At 59.7% G+C, this 17,194-nt stretch overlaps 1 protein-coding gene across 1 annotated transcript; it reads right to left on the minus strand.

Annotated features, from left to right (window-relative positions):
- Positions 1-175: 175 nt before the first annotated feature.
- Positions 176-15,506, minus strand: LOC141726364 (actin nucleation-promoting factor WAS-like). Its single transcript, XM_074531160.1, is given in 13 exon segments — positions 176-424; positions 507-609; positions 1,281-1,591; positions 2,817-2,970; positions 4,826-4,868; positions 5,800-5,845; positions 5,848-6,003; positions 7,541-7,579; positions 9,199-9,237; positions 9,609-9,705; positions 11,206-11,292; positions 12,443-12,610; positions 14,532-15,506. Coding segments are annotated over 13 exon segments (1,398 nt in total). The 5' UTR covers positions 14,634-15,506; the 3' UTR covers positions 176-371.
- Between the last annotated feature and the right edge of the window lie 1,688 nt (positions 15,507-17,194).

A 17,194-nucleotide genomic window follows, 5' to 3' on the forward strand; every position in this document is an offset into this window, starting at 1 on the left:
CGCCGATCCCGAATTCCGCCGCTTTTTCCCCATTTTCCCCGCGGTTTTTCCCGGTTTATAACGGCGGCAAGCTCCGGGATCCCCTGAGAGCCTGCCCCCATTCCCGCTCACCCTCCTCGAGCCGGGTTCATTAAACGGTAATTATTAATTAATTAGCGAGGCGAGTGATCACGTGACTCCTGCGTTTATTTGGCACCTGCGGGGTTGGGGGAGGGGATTGAATGGAAAAGGGGGGAGAGGAGCAGGAAAAACCGGGGCCCCTCCCCCCCCGAGCTGGGGGAGGGGCACACAGAGGGTGGGGGAGGTGCGGGGGGCAAATTTTGGGTCTGGGGGCGTCCTTAGAAGCGGGGGGAGGAGCGTGGGGAGGGGTCTCAATCGTCCCATTCATCATCATCCTCCTCCTCCTCGCTGGCCGAGCCTTCATCTGGGGAGGGGGTGAAAAATGGGGAGGGGTCAGGAGGGGTTTTTTTGGGGGGTTTTGGGTTTCTTTTGGGGAGGGGTCTCACCCGAGGAATGGATGACGCGGCTCCGTTTCTGCATCACGTCCATCAGAGCCCCCACGAGCCCCCCAGCCCCGGGACCCGCGCCCACCTCGGGGGTCTCAGGGGTCTGGGGGAGGAGGAGGGGGGGGCACAAGGGGAGGGATCAGGCAGGACCCCCCCCCCACAAGAAATGATAACGGGACCCCCCACCCAAAAAAACCGGGCATCTAACAGCCCCTCCCCCACCCCATGGGGTCCCCCAAAGGTCACGGGACCCCCCCCTTGGACCCCCGACCCCCTCCTAGAGCATCCCACCCCCTCATTTTGAGACCCCAGCCCCCGATTTTGGGGTCCCACCCCCCAACTTTGGGGGCCCACCCCCCAATTTTGGGGTCCCAGCCCTTTTTGGGGGGTCCTACTCTCATTTTCAGGGGTCCCATTGCTGATTTTGGGGTCCCAGACCCCCACCAGAAGCTTCATGCCCCCACCCCGGGGGTCCCAATCCCTCTTTTTGGGGTTCCCCCCATTTTTAGGGTCCCATCCCTCCATTTTAGGTCCCCCTCCCCATTTTTGACCTGCCATCCCCCATTTTTGGGGTCCCACAAAATTTTTGGACCCCCCCCTCTCCATTTTTGGGTTCCCCAACCCCCCCAATTTTTGGGCTCTCTCCCCCCATTTTTGAGCCCCCACCCCCTCATTTTTGGTGCCCCCAAACCCCAATTTTGGCCTCCCCCCCCCATTTTTAAGGTCCCACCCCCCCATTTTTGGGGTCCCCCTCCCCATTTTTGGGGTCCCCACCTTGTTGAGCGTCACCCCCTGGCGGATCTGGTCCAGCAGCGCCCCCCGGCCCGAAGGGGTCGCGGGGGGGGCGCCCCCGGATGGGGGAGGGGGCGGCGGAGGGGGGGGAGGGGGCGGAGCGGCCGCTCCGGAGGGGGCGGAGCCTCGCGGGGGAGGGGCGGGGCCTCGCGGAGGGGGCGGGGCCGGGGGAGGGGCGGGGCCAGCGCGGGGTGGGGGCGGGGCCGGGAGCCCCGAGCGGGAGCGGCCGGAGGAGGGGGGAGGGGCGGGGGGAGGGGCGGGGCTGGCACGGCCCGGGGGGGGAGGGGGCGGCCCTGGGGGGGGAGAGAGAGAAAAGGGAGGGGGGTCAGGAGGGCACGGGGGGGGGCACGGAGACCCTCGGGGTGTGCCCAGCCCCACCCCCAGGTGTGCCCAGCCCCACCCCCAGGTGTGCCCAGGTGTGTGCCCAGGTGTGCCCCAGGTGCCCAGCCCTAGTCCCAGGTGTGCCCAGGTATCCCCAGGTGCCTCCCAGCTGTCCCCAAGTGTCCCCAGGTGTGCCCGGTGTGCCCAGGTGCCCCCAGGTCCCTCCCAGGTGTGCCCATGTTCCCCCAGGTGTGCCCCCAGCTGTGCCCAGCCCCATCCTAATGTCCCTCCCCGGTACCCCTGGGTGCCCAGGTACCCCCAGGTGTGTCCCAGGTGTGTGTCCAGGTACCCCCAGGTGTGCCAGGTGTATCCCCAGGTGCCCAGGTGTGTGCCCACCCTGCGTGCCCATCTCCTGGCGCACGTGCAGGCCCCATGGCTGTCCCCAGGTGTGCCCAGCTGTGTCCCCAGGTACCCCCAGGTGTGCCCAGGTGGGTGCCCAGTTGTGTCCCAGGTGTGTGCCCAGGTACCCCCAGGTGTGTCCAGGTGTATCCCCAGGTGCCCAGGTGTGCCCACCCTGCGTGCCCATCTCCTGCCGCACATGCAGGCCCCGTGGCTGTGCCCAGGTACCCCCAGGTGTATCCCCAGGTGTGCCCAGCTGTGTGCCCACCCTGCGTGCCCATCTCCTGCCGCATGGCCTCCAGGCCCCGTGGCTGTCCCAGGTGTATCCCAGGTGCCCAGGTGTGTCCCCAGGTGTGTCCCCAGGTGTGCCCCCAGGTGTGTGCCCAGGTACCCCCAGGTGCCCAGGTGTGTGCCCACCCTGCGTGCCCATCTCCTGCCGCACGTGCAGGCCCCGTGGCTGTCCCCAGGTGTGCCCGTGGCTGTCCCCAGCTGTGTCCCCAGGTGCCCAGGTGTGTCCCCAGGTGTGCGCCCAGGTGTGCCCAGGTGTGTGCCAGGTGCGTGCCCACCCTGCGTGCCCATCTCCTGGCGCACGTGCAGGCCCCGTGGCTGTCCCCAGGTACCCCCAGGTGTGCCCAGGTGTATCCCCAGGTACCCCCAGGTGCCCCAGGTGTGCCCACCCTGCGTGCCCATCTCCTGCCGCACGGCCTCCAGGCCCCGTGGCTGTCCCCAGGTGTGCCCGTGGCTGTCCCCAGGTACCCCCAGCTGTGTCCCCAGGTGTGTGCCCAGGTGCGTGCCCACCCTGCGTGCCCATCTCCTGCCGCACGGCCTCCAGGCCCCCGCGGCGCTCGATGAAGTCGTGGATCAGCCGCGAGGTCTCGGCGTCGGCCAAGTGGCGCTCGCTGACCCCGGCCTGGGCGAAGAGCGAGCGCAGGGCGGGGTCCAGGGCGGCCAGCTGGGACAGGGACAGGGACAGGGACATGCTGAGGGTCAGTGTCACACACTGAGGGTCAGTGTCACCCCACAGGGACAGGGACACGCTGAGGGTCAGTGTCACACTGAGGGGTCAGTGTCACACACTGAGGGGTCAGTGTCACACTGAGGGGTCAGTGTCACACACTGAGGGGTCAGTGTCACCCCACAGGGACAGGGACAGGGACAGGGACACGCTGAGGGTCAGTGTCACACACTGAGGGTCAGTGTCACACACTGAGGGGTCAGTGTCACCCCACAGGGACAGGGACACACTGAGGGGTCAGTGTCACATTGAGGGGTCAGTGTCACATTGAGGGGTCAGTGTCACACACTGAGGGGTCAGTGTCACACACTGAGGGTCAGTGTCACCTCACAGGGTCACTGTCACCCCATGGGACAGGAGTGACCACAGGACAAGGTCCAGGGCAGCCAGCTGGGACAGGGACAGGGACACGCTGAGGGTCAGTGTCACACTGAGGGGACAGTGTCACCCCACAGGGACAGGGACACACACTGAGGGTCAGTGTCACATTGAGGGGTCAGTGTCACCCCACAGGGACAGGGACAGACTGAGGGTCAGTGTCACACACTGAGGGTCAGTGTCACCCCACAGGGTCAGTGTCACACATTGAGGGGTCAGTGTCACCCCACAGGGTCACTGTCACATTGAGGGGTCAGTGTCACCCCACAGGGACAGGGACAGACTGAGGGTCAGTGTCACACACTGAGGGGTCAGTGTCACACACTGAGGGGTCAGTGTCACCCCACAGGGTCAGTGTCACACATTGAGGGGTCAGTGTCACACACTGAGGGGTCAGTGTCACACACTGAGGGTCAGTGTCACACACTGAGGGGTCAGTGACACCCCACAGGGTCAGTGTCACCCCATGGGACAGGAGTGACCACAGGCGGGGTCCAGGGCGGCCAGCTGGGACAGGGACAGGGACAGGGACAGGGACACGCTGAGGGTCACTGTCACAGTGAGGGGTCAGTGTCACCCCACAGGGACAGGGACACACTGAGGGTCAGTGTCACACACTGAGGGTCACTGTCACCCCACAGGGACAGGGACACACACTGAGGGTCAGTGTCACACATTGAGGGGTCAGTGTCACACACTGAGGGTCACTGTCACACTGAGGGGTCACTGCCACCCCACAGGGTCACTGTCACCCCACAGGGACAGGGACAGGGACAGGGAGAGACTGAGGGTCAGTGTCACATTGAGGGGTCAGTGTCACCCTACAGGGTCACTGTCACACACTGAGGGGTCAGTGTCACCTCCCAGGGTCAGTGTCACACTGAGGGTCAGTGTCACACATTGAGGGGTCAGTGTCACCCACTGAGGGTCAGTGTCACCCCATAGCGTGTCACCCCACGGGGTCAGTGTCACATTGAGGGCTCAGTGTCACACACTGAGGGGTCACTGTCACCCCATGGGACAGCAGTGACCACAGGACAAGGTCCAGGGCAGCCAGCTGGGACAGGGAGGACAGGGACAGTCACACATTGTGGGGTCACCTCGAGGGTCACTGTCACCCTGTGTGATCACTGCCACCCCACAGGGTCATTGTCACCTCCCCCACCATGGGGTCACTGTCACTCTATAGGGTCACTGTCACCCCACAGGGTCACCCCATGGGGTGCAGGGATGCCACCAGGGCAGGGACAGCTCTGTCACCTCATGTCCCTCCTGTCCCCACTGTCCCCACTGTCCCCAATGTCCCCAGTGTCCCCCATTGTCCCCCATTGTCCCCCAATGTCCCCACTGTCCCCCATTGTCCCCACTGTCCCCCATTGTCCCCACTGTCCCTGGGGGGGGGGGTGTCACCTACATCAAAGCCACCATTGGGGTCCCACCCGATGTGACCGACGTGCCTGGGGGAGGGGGAGGGGACACGGGTGAGACCCCCCCCTGAACCCCATAAACCCCAAATCCCCCAAATCCCCCCAATCCCCCAAAATCCCCCCACCCAAAATCCCCCCCAGAGACCCCAAATCCCCCCAAACCCCCCCCAAATCCCCCACACCCCAAATCCCCCCCAGAGACCCCAAACCCCCCCAGACCCCAAATCCCCCACCCCAAATCCCCCCAGAAACCCCAAACCCCCAGACTCCAAATCCCCCCAGACCCAAATCCCCCCACCCCAAATCCCCCAGAGACCCCAAACCCCCCAAATCCCCCACCCAAAATCCCCCACACCCCAAATCCCCCAAACCCCCCAAATCCCCCCACCAAAAATCCCCCCCAGAGACCCCAAATCCCCCCATCCAAAATCCCCCAAACCCCCCCAAATCCCCCCAAACCCCCCCCAAATCCCCCCCAAATCCCCCAAATCCCCCAAATCGCCCAAACCCCCCCCCTAAATCCCCCCACACCCCCCAAATCCCCCCACCAAATCCCCCCAGAAACCCCACCCCTCCCAGACCCCAAATCCCCCCCTCCCAAAATCCCCCCACACCCCAAATCCCCAAATCCCCCCACCCAAAATCCCCCCAGAGACCCCAAATCCCCCAAACCCAAAATCCCCCCACCCAAAATCTCCCCAAATCCCCAAAATCCCAAATCCCCCAAAACCCCCATCCCAAAATCCCCCCAAATCCCCCAAATCCCCCCACCCAAAATCCCCCCAGAAACCCCAAACCCCCCCAGACCCCAAATCCCCCATCCAAAATCCCCCCAAACCTCCCCAAATCCCCCCACCCCAAAATCCCCCAGAGACCCCAAATCCCCCCAAATCCCCCCCGAATCCCCCCACCCCAAATCCCCCCAGAGACCCCAGACCCCAATTTTTCCCCCCAGACCCACTTGAATCCGGAGGGCACCCCGATATCGGCCTTGGAGATTTTCTTGCGCCCCCCCTCCCCTTTTTGTTCTCCCCCCCGGGGGGGGTCCCGGCACTGGGGGGGGGTCCCGAGGCGGGCGGGGGTCCCGAGGGGGGGCTGGGCAGCCCCCGGTAGCGGCTGGGGGTGATGTCGGGGTTGGGGATGGGCACGGCCGCGATGGGGGGGCCTGGTGGGGAGGGGGGAGAAATTGTTATGGGACCCCTCCCCATAATGGGGAGAACCCAAAAATTCCCAAAAAATTCCCAAAAAATTCCCCAAAAATTCCCTCCAAAGATCCAAAATTCCCCCCAAAACCACCAGAAAGATCCCAAAATTCCCACTCAGAGACACCAAAATCACCCCAGGGACCCCAAAACCACCCCAGGGACCCCAAATTTCTCCCCAAAGACCCCAAAATTCCCCCCAGAGACCCCAAACCTGCCTCAAAGACCCCAAAATTCCCCCCAGAATCCCACCCAGAGACCCCAAAATCCCCCCAAACCACCACAAAGACCCCAAAATCCTCCTCAGAGACACCAAAACCACCCCAGGGACCCCAAAACCACCCCAGGGACCCCAAAATCACCCCAGGGACCCCAAATTTGCCCCCAAAGACCCACCCAGAAACCCCAAAATCCTCCCCAGAGACCCCAAACCTGCCCCAAAGACCCCAAAATTCTCCCCAAAACCACCAGAAAGATCCCAAAATCCCCCTCAGAGACACCAAAACCACCCCAGGGACCCCAAAATCACCCAGGGACCCCAAATTTCCCCCAAAGACCCCAAAAATCCCCCCAGAGACCCCAAACCTGCCCCAAAGACCCCAAAATTCCCCCCAGAATCCCACCCAGAGACCCCAAAATTCCTCCCACCCCAGAAACCCCAAAATTCCCCCCAAAAACCACCCCAGAGACCCCAAATTTTCCCCCAAAAACCCACCCAGAAACCCCAAAATTCCCCCAGAGACCCCAAACCTGCCCCAAAAATTCCAAATTCCCTCCAAAGACCCCAAATTTTCCCCCAAAAACCCACCCAGAGACCCCAAAAACCCACCCAGAGACCCCAAAATTCCCCCCAAAAGACCCAAAATCCCCCTCAGAGACACCGAAACCACCCCAGGGACCCCAAAATCACCCCAGGGACCCCAAATTTCTCCCCAAAGACCCCAAAATTCCCCCCAAAACCACCCCAGGGACCCAAAACCACCACAAAGACCCCAAAATTCTCCCCAAAATCACCACAAAGACCCCAAAATCCCCCTCAGAGACCCCAAACCTGCCCCAAAGACCCCAAATTTCTCCCCAAAGACCCCAAAATTCCCCCCAGAATCCCACCCAGAGACCCCAAAATCCTCCCAGAGATGCACCCAGAGACCCCAAAATTCCTCCCACCCCAGAGACCCAAAAATTCCCCCCAGAGACCCCAAATTCCCCCCAGAGACCCCAAAATCCTCCTCAGAGATCCCATAAATATCTCCAGAGACCCCCAAAACCACCCCAAAACCTCAAATTTCCCCCCAAAATTCCCTTCTGGGCCTTCTCTAAGCTCCCTAAACAGGCAGAACCCCCCAAAATGGGACAGAAACCCCCCAAAAATTGGGAAGATACCCCCAAAATGGGGCAGGACCCCCCAAAATGGGGCAGGACCCCCAAAATGGGGCAGGACCCCCCAAAATGGGGCAGGACCCCCCAAAAATGGGGGCAGGACCCCCCTCTCCCACTCACCTTCAGGGTTGGGGGTCCTGGGGAGGCTCCCCCGACGCTCTTGGGGGGGAAAAAGGGAGGGTCAGTGATGGTGGAGACCCCCCAAAACCCCCCCAAATCCACCCAAAAGTCACCCCAAAAGTCACCCCAAAATCCTCCAAAAATCCTTCAAAATTCCCCCAAACCCCCCCCAAAACTGCCCAAAAATCCTCCCAAAATTCCCCCCAGAAATTCCCTCAAAATCGCCCCAAAACTCCCCAAAAATCCCCCCCAAAATCCTCCAAAAAATCCCTCAAAATTCCCCCAAACCCCCCCCAAAATTGCCAAAAAATTCTCCCAAAATTCCCCCCAGAAATTCTCTCAAAATCCTCCCAAAACTCCCCAAAAATCCCTCAAAAATCCTCCCAAAATCCACCCAAAACTCCCAAAAATCCCCCCTAAAATTCCCCAAATCTCCCTGAAAGTCACCCCAGTGACCTCCCAAAACCCCCCCAGAAATTCCCTCAAAATCCTCCCAAAACCCCCCAAAAAAATCCCTCAAAAATCCCCCAAATCCACCCAAAATTGCCAAAAAATCCTCCCAAAATTCCCCCCAGAAATTCCTTCAAAATCCCCCCAAAACCCCTCAAAAATCCCTCAAAAATCCCTCAAAATTCTCCCAAACCCCCCCCAAAATTGCTAAAAAATCCTCCCAAAATTCCCCCCAGAAATTCCCTCAAAATCACCCCAAAATCCTCCCAAAAGTCCACCCAAAACTCCCAAATCCCCCCAAAAATCCCTCAAAATCCCCCCCAAAATTGCTAAAAAATCCTCCCAAAATTCCCCCCAGAAATTCCCTCAAAATCCCCCTAAAACCCCCCAAAAAATCCCTCAAAAATCCCTCAAAACCCCCCCAAAATCTACCCAAAACCCCCCCAAAAATCCCCCAAAATTCCCCCCAGAAATTCCCTCAAAATCCCCCCAAAAATCCCTCAAAATCCCCCCAAAACTCCCAAAAATCCTCCCCAAAATCCCCCAAACCCCCCCAAAAGTCACCCCAGTGACCCCTCCAAAACCCCCCAAAACTCCCCCCAAAAATCCCTCAAAATTCCCCCAAACCCCCCCCCAAAATTGCCAAAAAACCCTCCCAAAATTCCCCCCAGAAATTCCCTCAAAATCCCCCCAAAATTGCCAAAAAATTCTCCCAAAATTCCCCCCAGAAATTCTCTCAAAATCCTCCCAAAACTCCCCAAAAATCCCTCAAAAATCCTCCCAAAATCCACCCCAAAAATCCCTCAAAATTCCCCCCAAAATTGCCCAAAAATCCTCCCAAAATTCCCCCCAGAAATTCCCTCAAAATCCCCCCAAAACTCCTCCAAAATCCCCCAAAACCTCCCAAAAAATCCCTCAAAAATCCCCCAAAAATCCACACAAAACTTCCAAAAATCCCTCAAAATTCCTCCAAAACCCCCCCAAAACCCCCCAAAAAATCCCTCAAAAATCCCCCAAAAATCCACATAAAACTCCCAAAAATCCCCCAACCCCCCCCCCAAAAATCCCCCAAAATTCCCCCCAGAAATTCCCTCAAAATCCCCCTAAAACCCCCAAAAAATCCCTCAAAAATCCCCCCAAAACTCCCGAAAATCCCCAAAAATCCCTCAAAATCCCCCCAAATTCCCCGTGGGGGGGTCAGGACTCACCAGGGCCGGGGGGTGGGGGAGGGGGCAGCAGCTGCTTCTCTGTGGGGGGGGGGGAGGGGTCAGAGGTCACAGATGGGGGAGGGGTCAGAGGTCAGAGATGGGGGAGGGGCGGTTTGGGGGGTCCCCAAGAGGAATTTCTGGGGAGTTCCCAGCGGATTTTGGGGCTTTTTGAAAGAGGATTTGGGAGGGTTCTGATGCAGTTTTGGGGGGTCCCAGGTAAATTTTGGGGGTCCCCCAGGTGCATTTTGGGGGTCCCCAGGTGTATTTTGGATGTTCCCAGGTGCATTTTTGGGGTCCCCAGGTGCATTTTGGGGTCCCCAGGTATATTTTGGATGTTCTCAGGTGGATCTTGGGGGTCCCCAGGTGCATTTTTGGGGGTCCCAGGTGGATTTTGGGGAGGGGTCTCTCACCCGCGCGCTGCTGCCGCCGCCGCAGCCGCTCCTGCACTCGGCCCTCGAACGTCGCAGCCTCGGCCTCGGAGGCGAAGTTCAGCCCCGCCCACCCCTCCTGAGCCAATCAGGAGCGGCCGTGGGCAGTCAGGCCCCGCCCACTTCCCCAGAACCACGCCCACTCCCAAACCACGCCCACTTCCCTTATATGATATTAACTTATTGGCCACACCCACCTAAGCCATGCCCATTCCCCTTATATGGTCGTGTATATACCTAAGACCACGCCCACTGGCAGCCACGCCCATTTCCCTTATATGGTCATGCCACATGTACACAGACCACACCCATCAATAGACAGCCACGCCCATTTCCCCTTATATGGTTATGTTTATACCTATCACAGACCACGCCCACTGACAGCCACACCCATTTCCCCTTATATGGTTATTATGTGTCTATACCTATCAAAGACCACGCCCACTGACAGCCACGCCCATTTCCCTTATATGGTTATGTTTATACCTATCACAGACCACGCCCACTGACAACCACGCCCATTTCCCTTATATGGTCATGCTCCATGTATACAGGCCACGCCCATCAATGGAAAGCCACGCCCATTTCCCCTTATATGGTCATGCTGCATTGACACCTGCCTATCAAAGACCACGCCCACTGATAGCCACGCCCATTTCCCTTATATGGTTATTATGTGTTTCTACCTATCAAAGACCACGCCCACTGACAGCCACACCCATTTCCCTTATATGGTCATGCCCCAGTATACAGGCCACACCCATCAATGGAAAGCCACGCCCATTTCCCCTTATATGGTTATTATGTGTATATACCTATCAAAGACCACGCCCACTGACAGCCACGCCCATTTCCCTAATATGGTCATGCCTATGTATACAGGCCACACCCATCAATGGAAAGCCACGCCCATTTCCCCTTATATGGTCATGTCCCATGTATACAGGCCACACCCATCAATGGAAAGCCACGCCCATTTCCCCTTATATGGTTATTATGTGTATATACCTATCAAAGACCACGCCCACGGACAGCCACGCCCATTTCCCTTATATGGTCATGCCCCATGTATACAGGCCACACCCATCAATGGAAAGCCACGCCCATTCCCCTTATATGGTTATTATGCGTTTATACCTATCAAAGACCACGCCCACGGACAGCCACGCCCATTTCCCTTATATGGTCATGCCCCATGTATACAGGCCACACCCATCAATGGAAAGCCACACCCATTTCCCCTTATATGGTTATGCTGCATTGACACCTGCCTGTCAAAGACCACGCCCACTGATAACCACACCCATTTACCTTATATGGTCATGCCCAATGTACACAGGCCACACCCACATAACGACCACACCCATATATGACCACGCCCACTTGATCCAGACCACGCCCCCACTCCACATTGGCCCCACCCATAGCTCTGCATTCTTTTGGCTCCACCCCAAAGCCACACCCATTTAAGCCCCTCCCCCTTTGCCACACCCATAATAGCTCGTCCCACTTCCAGCCCCACCCAAATTTAGCCACGCCCTTCCCTTGGCCACGCCCCCCCCCAGCCCCGCCCACTCACGTGGCTGACGAAGGTGTGGAAAAAGGGGGTGGGGGTCTTGTAGCCCATCCCCCCCTGCAGCTCCTGCTCCCACCACAGCTCCCCGGCCTGGGGGGGAGATTTGGGCTCAGGGACCCTCCTGGGGACCCCCAAAAACCCCCAGGACCCCCCAAAACCCCCCAGGACCCCCCAAAAACCACCCAGGACCCCCCAAAAACCCCTCAGGACCCTCCAAAAACCCCCAGGACCCCCCAAAAATCCCCCAGGACCCCCCCCCCAACCACTCCCATTGACCTCCCACCCACCCCAAGATTTTGGGGATTCACCACTGGGATTTGGGGACCCCCTCAGGAATTCTGGGCTCCCCCCCTGAGGGGTTCTGGGGTTTTGGGGTCCCCCCCTGAGGGATTTTGGGGTTTTGGGGTCCCCCTCAGGAATTTTGGGCTCCCCCTGAGGGATTTTGGTGTTTTGGTGTCCCCCCTCCCCTCGGGATTTTGGGGTCCCACTCAGGAATTTTGGGGTCCCCCTCATAAATTTTGGTGTTTTGGGGTCCCCCCTCCCCTCAGGATTTTGAGCTCCCCCTGAGGGATTTTGGGCTCCCCCTGAGGGATTTTGGTGTTTTGGTGTCCCCCCCTCAGAGATTTTGGGCTCCCCCTGAGGAATTTTGGTGTTTTGGGGTCCCCACTCCCCTCAGGATTTTGGGGTTTTAGGGACCCCTCTGAGGAATTTTGGTGTTTTGGGGTCCCCCCTGAGGGATTTTGGTGTTTTGGGGTCCCCCCCTGAGGGATTTTGGGGTTTTAGGGTACCCTGAGGGATTTTGGGCTCCCCCCCTGAGGGATTTTGGTGTTTTGGTGTCCCCCCCTCAGGGATTTTGGGCTCCCCCCCTCAGGAATTTTGGTGTTTTGGGGTCCCCCCTCCCCTCGGGATTTTGGGGTCCCCCTCCCCTCAGGGTTTTGGGGTCCCCCTGAGGGATTTTGGGGTTTTAGGGACCCCCTAGAATTCTGGGGTCTCCTCAGGGATTTTGGGCTCCCCCCCTGAGGGATTCTGGGGTTTTGGGGTTCCCCCCTCCCTGAGGGATTTTGGGGTCCCCTCAAGAATTTTGGGGCCCCCCTCAGGAATTTTGGTGTTTTGGGGTCCCCTCCTGAGGGATTTTGGGGTCCCCTGAGGGATTTTGGTGTTTTGGGGTCCCCCTCCCCTCAGGATTTTGGTGTTTTGGGGTCCCCTCCCCTCAGGGTTTCGGGGTCCCCCCCGCGCTCACGGGCAGGCGGAAGATGCGGATGAAGTAGGAGCGCCGGGGGCTGTCCCGGACCAGGCAGGCGACGCCGCAGCCCCGGAGGCTCCAGGAGCCCCCCGAGACCCCCCCGGGACCCCCCGGGACCCCCCCGGGCTCGGCCACCACCAACTGCACCACGGCCGTCACCAGGCTCTGCAGGGACACGGGGGTGGGACACGTGGCACCCCAAAAAAATCCCACCCGGGAACCCCAAATTCCAGCCCAGAGATCCCAAAATGGCCCCAGAGAACCCAAAATCCCCCAAGACCACCCCAAAATTTCCCAAATTTCCCTCCCAGAGACCCCAAATTCCAGCCCAGGAGCCCCAAAACCGCCCAAGACTGTCCCAAAACCCCACCAGAGACCCCAAAATCCATCCCAGGGACCCCAAAATCCAGCCCAGAGATCCCAAAAATGGCCCCAGAGAACCCCAAATCCCCCAAGACCACCCCAAAATCCCACCTGGGAACCCCAAAATCCAGACCAGAGATCCCAAAAATGGCCCCAGAGAACCCAAAATCCCCCAAGACCACCCCAAAATCCCACCCAGGAACCCCAAAGTTTCCCAAATTTCCCTCCCAGAGACCCCAAAATTCAGCCCAGAGATCCCAAAAATGGCCCCAGAGAACCCAAAATCCCCCAAGACCACCCCAAAACCCCACCTGGAAACCCCAAAATTCAGCCCAGAGATCCCATCCCAGTGCCCCCCCACTCCCCTCCCAGTTCCCCCCAGTTCTCTCCCAGTCCCTTCCCAGTTCCCTCCCAGTCCATCCCAGTCCCTCCCAGTTCCCCCAGATCCCCTCCAATTCCCTCCCAGTTCCCCCAGTCCCTTCCCAGTCCTGCTCCAATCTCTCCCAGTCCCTCCCAGTCCATCCCAGTCCCCTCCAGTTCCCTCCCAGTCTTTCCCAGTGCCCTCTCAGTCCCTTCCCAGTCTCCCCCAGTCCCTCCCAGTTCCCCCCCAGTCCATCCCAGTTCCCTCCAGTCCCTTCCCAGTCCTGCTCCAATCTCCCCCAGTCCCCCCCAGTGCCCCTTAAATCCCCTCCCAGTCTCTCCCAGTTCCCCCCCAGTCCATCCCAGTGCCCCCCCACTCCCCTCCCAATTCCCCCCCAGTCTCCAATTCCTTCCCAGTTCCCCCCAGTTCTCTCCCAGTCCCTTCCCAGTCCATCCCAGTCCCCTCCAGTTCCCTACCAGTCTTTCCCAGTGCCCTCTCAGTCCCTTCCCAGTCCCTCCCAGTTCCCCCAGTGCCCCCCAGATCCCCTCCAATTCCCTCCCAGTGCCCCTTAAATCCCCTCCCAGTCTCTCCCAGTTCCCCCCAGTTCTCTCCCAGTCTTTCCCAGTGCCCTCCCAGTCCCTTCCCAGTCCCGCTCCAATCTCTCCCAGTCCCTCCCAGTTCCCTCCCAGTCCATCCCAATCCATCCCAGTCCCCTCCCAGTCCCCCCCAGTTCCCTCCCAGTCCCTCCCAATCCCTTCCCAGTTCCCTCCCAGTCCCTTCCCAGTTCCCCGTCAGTCCATTACAGTGCCCCCCCACTCCCCTCCCTGTTCCCCCCCAGTCCCCAATTCCCTCCCAGTCCCCTCCAGTTCTCTCCAGTTCCCTTCCAGTCCCTTCCCAGTCCATCCCAGTCCCTCCCAGTGCCTCCCAGTTCCCCCAGATCCCCTCCAATTCCCTCCCAGTCCCTCCCAGTCCCCCTTAAATCCCCTCCCAGTCTCTCCCAGTTCCCTCCCAGTCCATCCCAGTCCATCCCAGTCCATCCCAGTCCCTCCCAGTTCCCCCAGTGCCCCTCCAATCCCCTCCCAGTTCCCCCCAGTGCCCCTTAAATCCCCTCCCAGTTCCTCCCAGCTCCCCTCCAGTCCCTCCCAGTGCCCTTCCAGTTCCCCCAGTCCCTTCCCAGTCCCGCTCCAATCTCTCCCAGTCCCTCCCAGTTCCCCCCAGTCCATCCCAGTCCCCTCCCAGTCCCTTCCCAGTCTCCCCCAGTCCCTTCCCAGTCTCCCCCAGTCCCTTCCCAGTTCCCTCCCATTCCCTCCCAGTCCCCTCCAATTCCCTCCCAGTCCCTCCCAGTCCCTTCCCAGTTCTCACCACGCATTTCCTGCCCAGCGCCTCGAAGATCCTCAGGTTCTCCTGCTCCTCCAGCAGCTCCGAGGGGACGTTGTCCCCCCCCTGGCGCCCCCCTCGGCTCATCCCCGATTCAGGGACACCCCAAAATCCTCAGGAACCCCAAAATCCTCAGGAACCCCAAAAAATCCCTGAGAACCCCCAAAAAATCCCTCTGGGAGACCCCAAAATCCCTCTGGGAAACCCCAAAAATCCCCTTGAGAACTCCAAAAATTGCCCCAAAAAATCCCTGGGAACCCAAAAAATCCCTCTGGGAGACCCCAAAATCCCCTTGAGAACTCCAAAAATTGCCCGAAAAAATCCCTGGGAACCCCAAAAAATCCCTCTGGGAGAGGAGACCCCAAAAATCCCCTTGAGAACTCCAAAAAATCCCTGAGAACCCCCAAAAAATCCCTGGGAACCCCCAAAAATCCCTGGGAACCCAAAAAATCCCTGGGAACCCCCAAAAAATCCCTGGGAACCCCCAAAAAATCGCTCTGGGAGACCCCAAAAATCCCCTTGAGAACTCCAAAAATTGCCCAAAAAATCCCTGGGAAATCCAATTAAAAAAACCTTGGGAACCCCCAAAAAATCCCTGGGAACCCCAAAAAATCCCTGGGAACCCCAAAACCGCCCTGGGAACCCCAAAATTGCTCTGGGAGCCTCAAAAACTGCCTTGAGAGCCCCAAAATTCCCCCTAAGAACCCCCAAAAATTGTCCGGGAAATCCCAAAAAATCCCTGGGAACCCCCAAAATCCTCCTGGGAACCCCAAAAAAACCCAAAATCCTCCCCCCAAATCTGCCTGGGAGCCCCAAAATCCTCCTGGGGATCCCAAAGAACCCCTGGGATGTCGGAGCCGCCCCCAAAAAAGCTCTGGGTGCCCCCGAAACCTCTTCCGGCCGGAAGCACCCAAAGGTGGCGGGGACGTCACCTCCGGACTGGGGGAACTGGGAGGGATTGGGGGGTACTGGAAGGGACTGGGGGAACTGGGAGGGACTGGGGGGACTGAAAGGGGAACTGGGAGGGACTGGGAGGGACTGGGGAGGCAACTGGGGGAACTGGGAGGGCACTGGGAGGAACTGGGAGGGACTGGGGGACTGAAAGGGGAACTGGGAGGGACTGGGAGGGACTGGGGGCACTGGGAGGGGATTTAAGGGCACTGGGAGGAACTGGGAGGGACTGGGGGGCAACTGGGAGGGGACTGGGAGGGGACTGGGGGGGACTGAGGGGGACTGGGGGCAACTGGGAGGGACTGGGAAGGACTGGGAGGGACTGGGGGGCACTGGGGGGCAACTGGGAGGGACTGGGAAGGGATTGGGGGGAAACTGGGGGCACTGGGAGGGACTGGGAAGGACTGGGAGGGGATTTAAGGGGCACTGGATGGACTGGGGGGGTACTGGAAGGGACTGGGAGGGACTGGGAGGGGAACTGAGGGGCTGGAAGGGGAACTGGGAGGGACTGGGGGGCCACTGGGAGGGACTGGGAGGGGATTCGGGGGAAACTGGGGCACTGGGATGGACTAGGGGGAACTGGGGGGGACTGGGAGGCACTGGGAGCAACTGGGAGGGACTGGGGGACTGAAAAGGGAACTGGGGGGAAATGGGAGGGACTGGGAAGAGGAACTGGGAGGGAACTGGGGGCACTGGGAGGACTGAGGGGGCACTGGGGGGGACTGGGAGGGACTGGGAGGGGATTGGGGGCACTGGGAGGGGATTGGGGGGAACTGGGAGGGGATTGGGGGGAACTGGGGGGAACTGGGGGGACTGGGAGGGAACTGGGGGCACTGGGAGGGACTGGGGCGGCTGAAAGGGGAACTGGGGGAACTGGGAGGGACTGGGAAAAGGAACTGGGGACACTGGGAGGGACTGGGGGGTGCTGGGGACACTGGGAAGGAAACTGGGAGGGACTGGAGCAACTGGGAGGGACTGGGAGGGACTGGAGAACTGGGAGGAGGACTGGGGGACTGGGAAAGGGAACTGGGGGAACTGGAGCACCCTCGGCCAGTGATGGAGCAAACTGGAAACACTGGGAAAATCCCAGTCCTGCCCACACCCCGCCCAGTTCATACTGGGAACTGCCCAGTCCCTCCCAGTCCATACTGGGAACCCCAAACCCCCTCCCAGTCCATACTGGGACAACACAACCACTTCCCAGTTCATACTGGGAGCTCGCAGTCCCTCCAGTTCATACTGGGAACCTCCAACTCTATCCAGTTCATACTGGGAACCCCAAACCCCTCCCAGTCCATACTGGGAACTTCCAGTCCCTCCCAGTCTATACTGGGAGCCCCAGTCCCTCCCAGTCCATACTGGGAGACTCCAGCCCCTTCCCAGTTCATACTGGGAACCCCAAACCCCTCCCAGTCCCTCCCAGTCCATACTGGGAGCCCCAAACCCCCTCCCAGTCCATACTGGAACCCCAATCTCCCTCCCAGTCCCTCCCAGTTCATACTGGGAACCCCCAGTCCCTCCCAGTCCATACTGGGAATTTCCCAGTCCCTCCCAGTCCATACTGGGAGCCCCAAACCCCTCCCAGTCCATACTGGGAATATCCCAGTCCCTCCCAGTCCATACTGGGAACTCCAAACTCTCTCCCAGTCCACACTGGGACAACACCACCCCTTCCCAGTCCATACTGGGAGCTCCCA

Source organism: Zonotrichia albicollis, chromosome 34 (genome assembly GCF_047830755.1).
Source record: "Zonotrichia albicollis isolate bZonAlb1 chromosome 34, bZonAlb1.hap1, whole genome shotgun sequence".
NCBI lineage: Eukaryota > Metazoa > Chordata > Aves > Passeriformes > Passerellidae > Zonotrichia > Zonotrichia albicollis.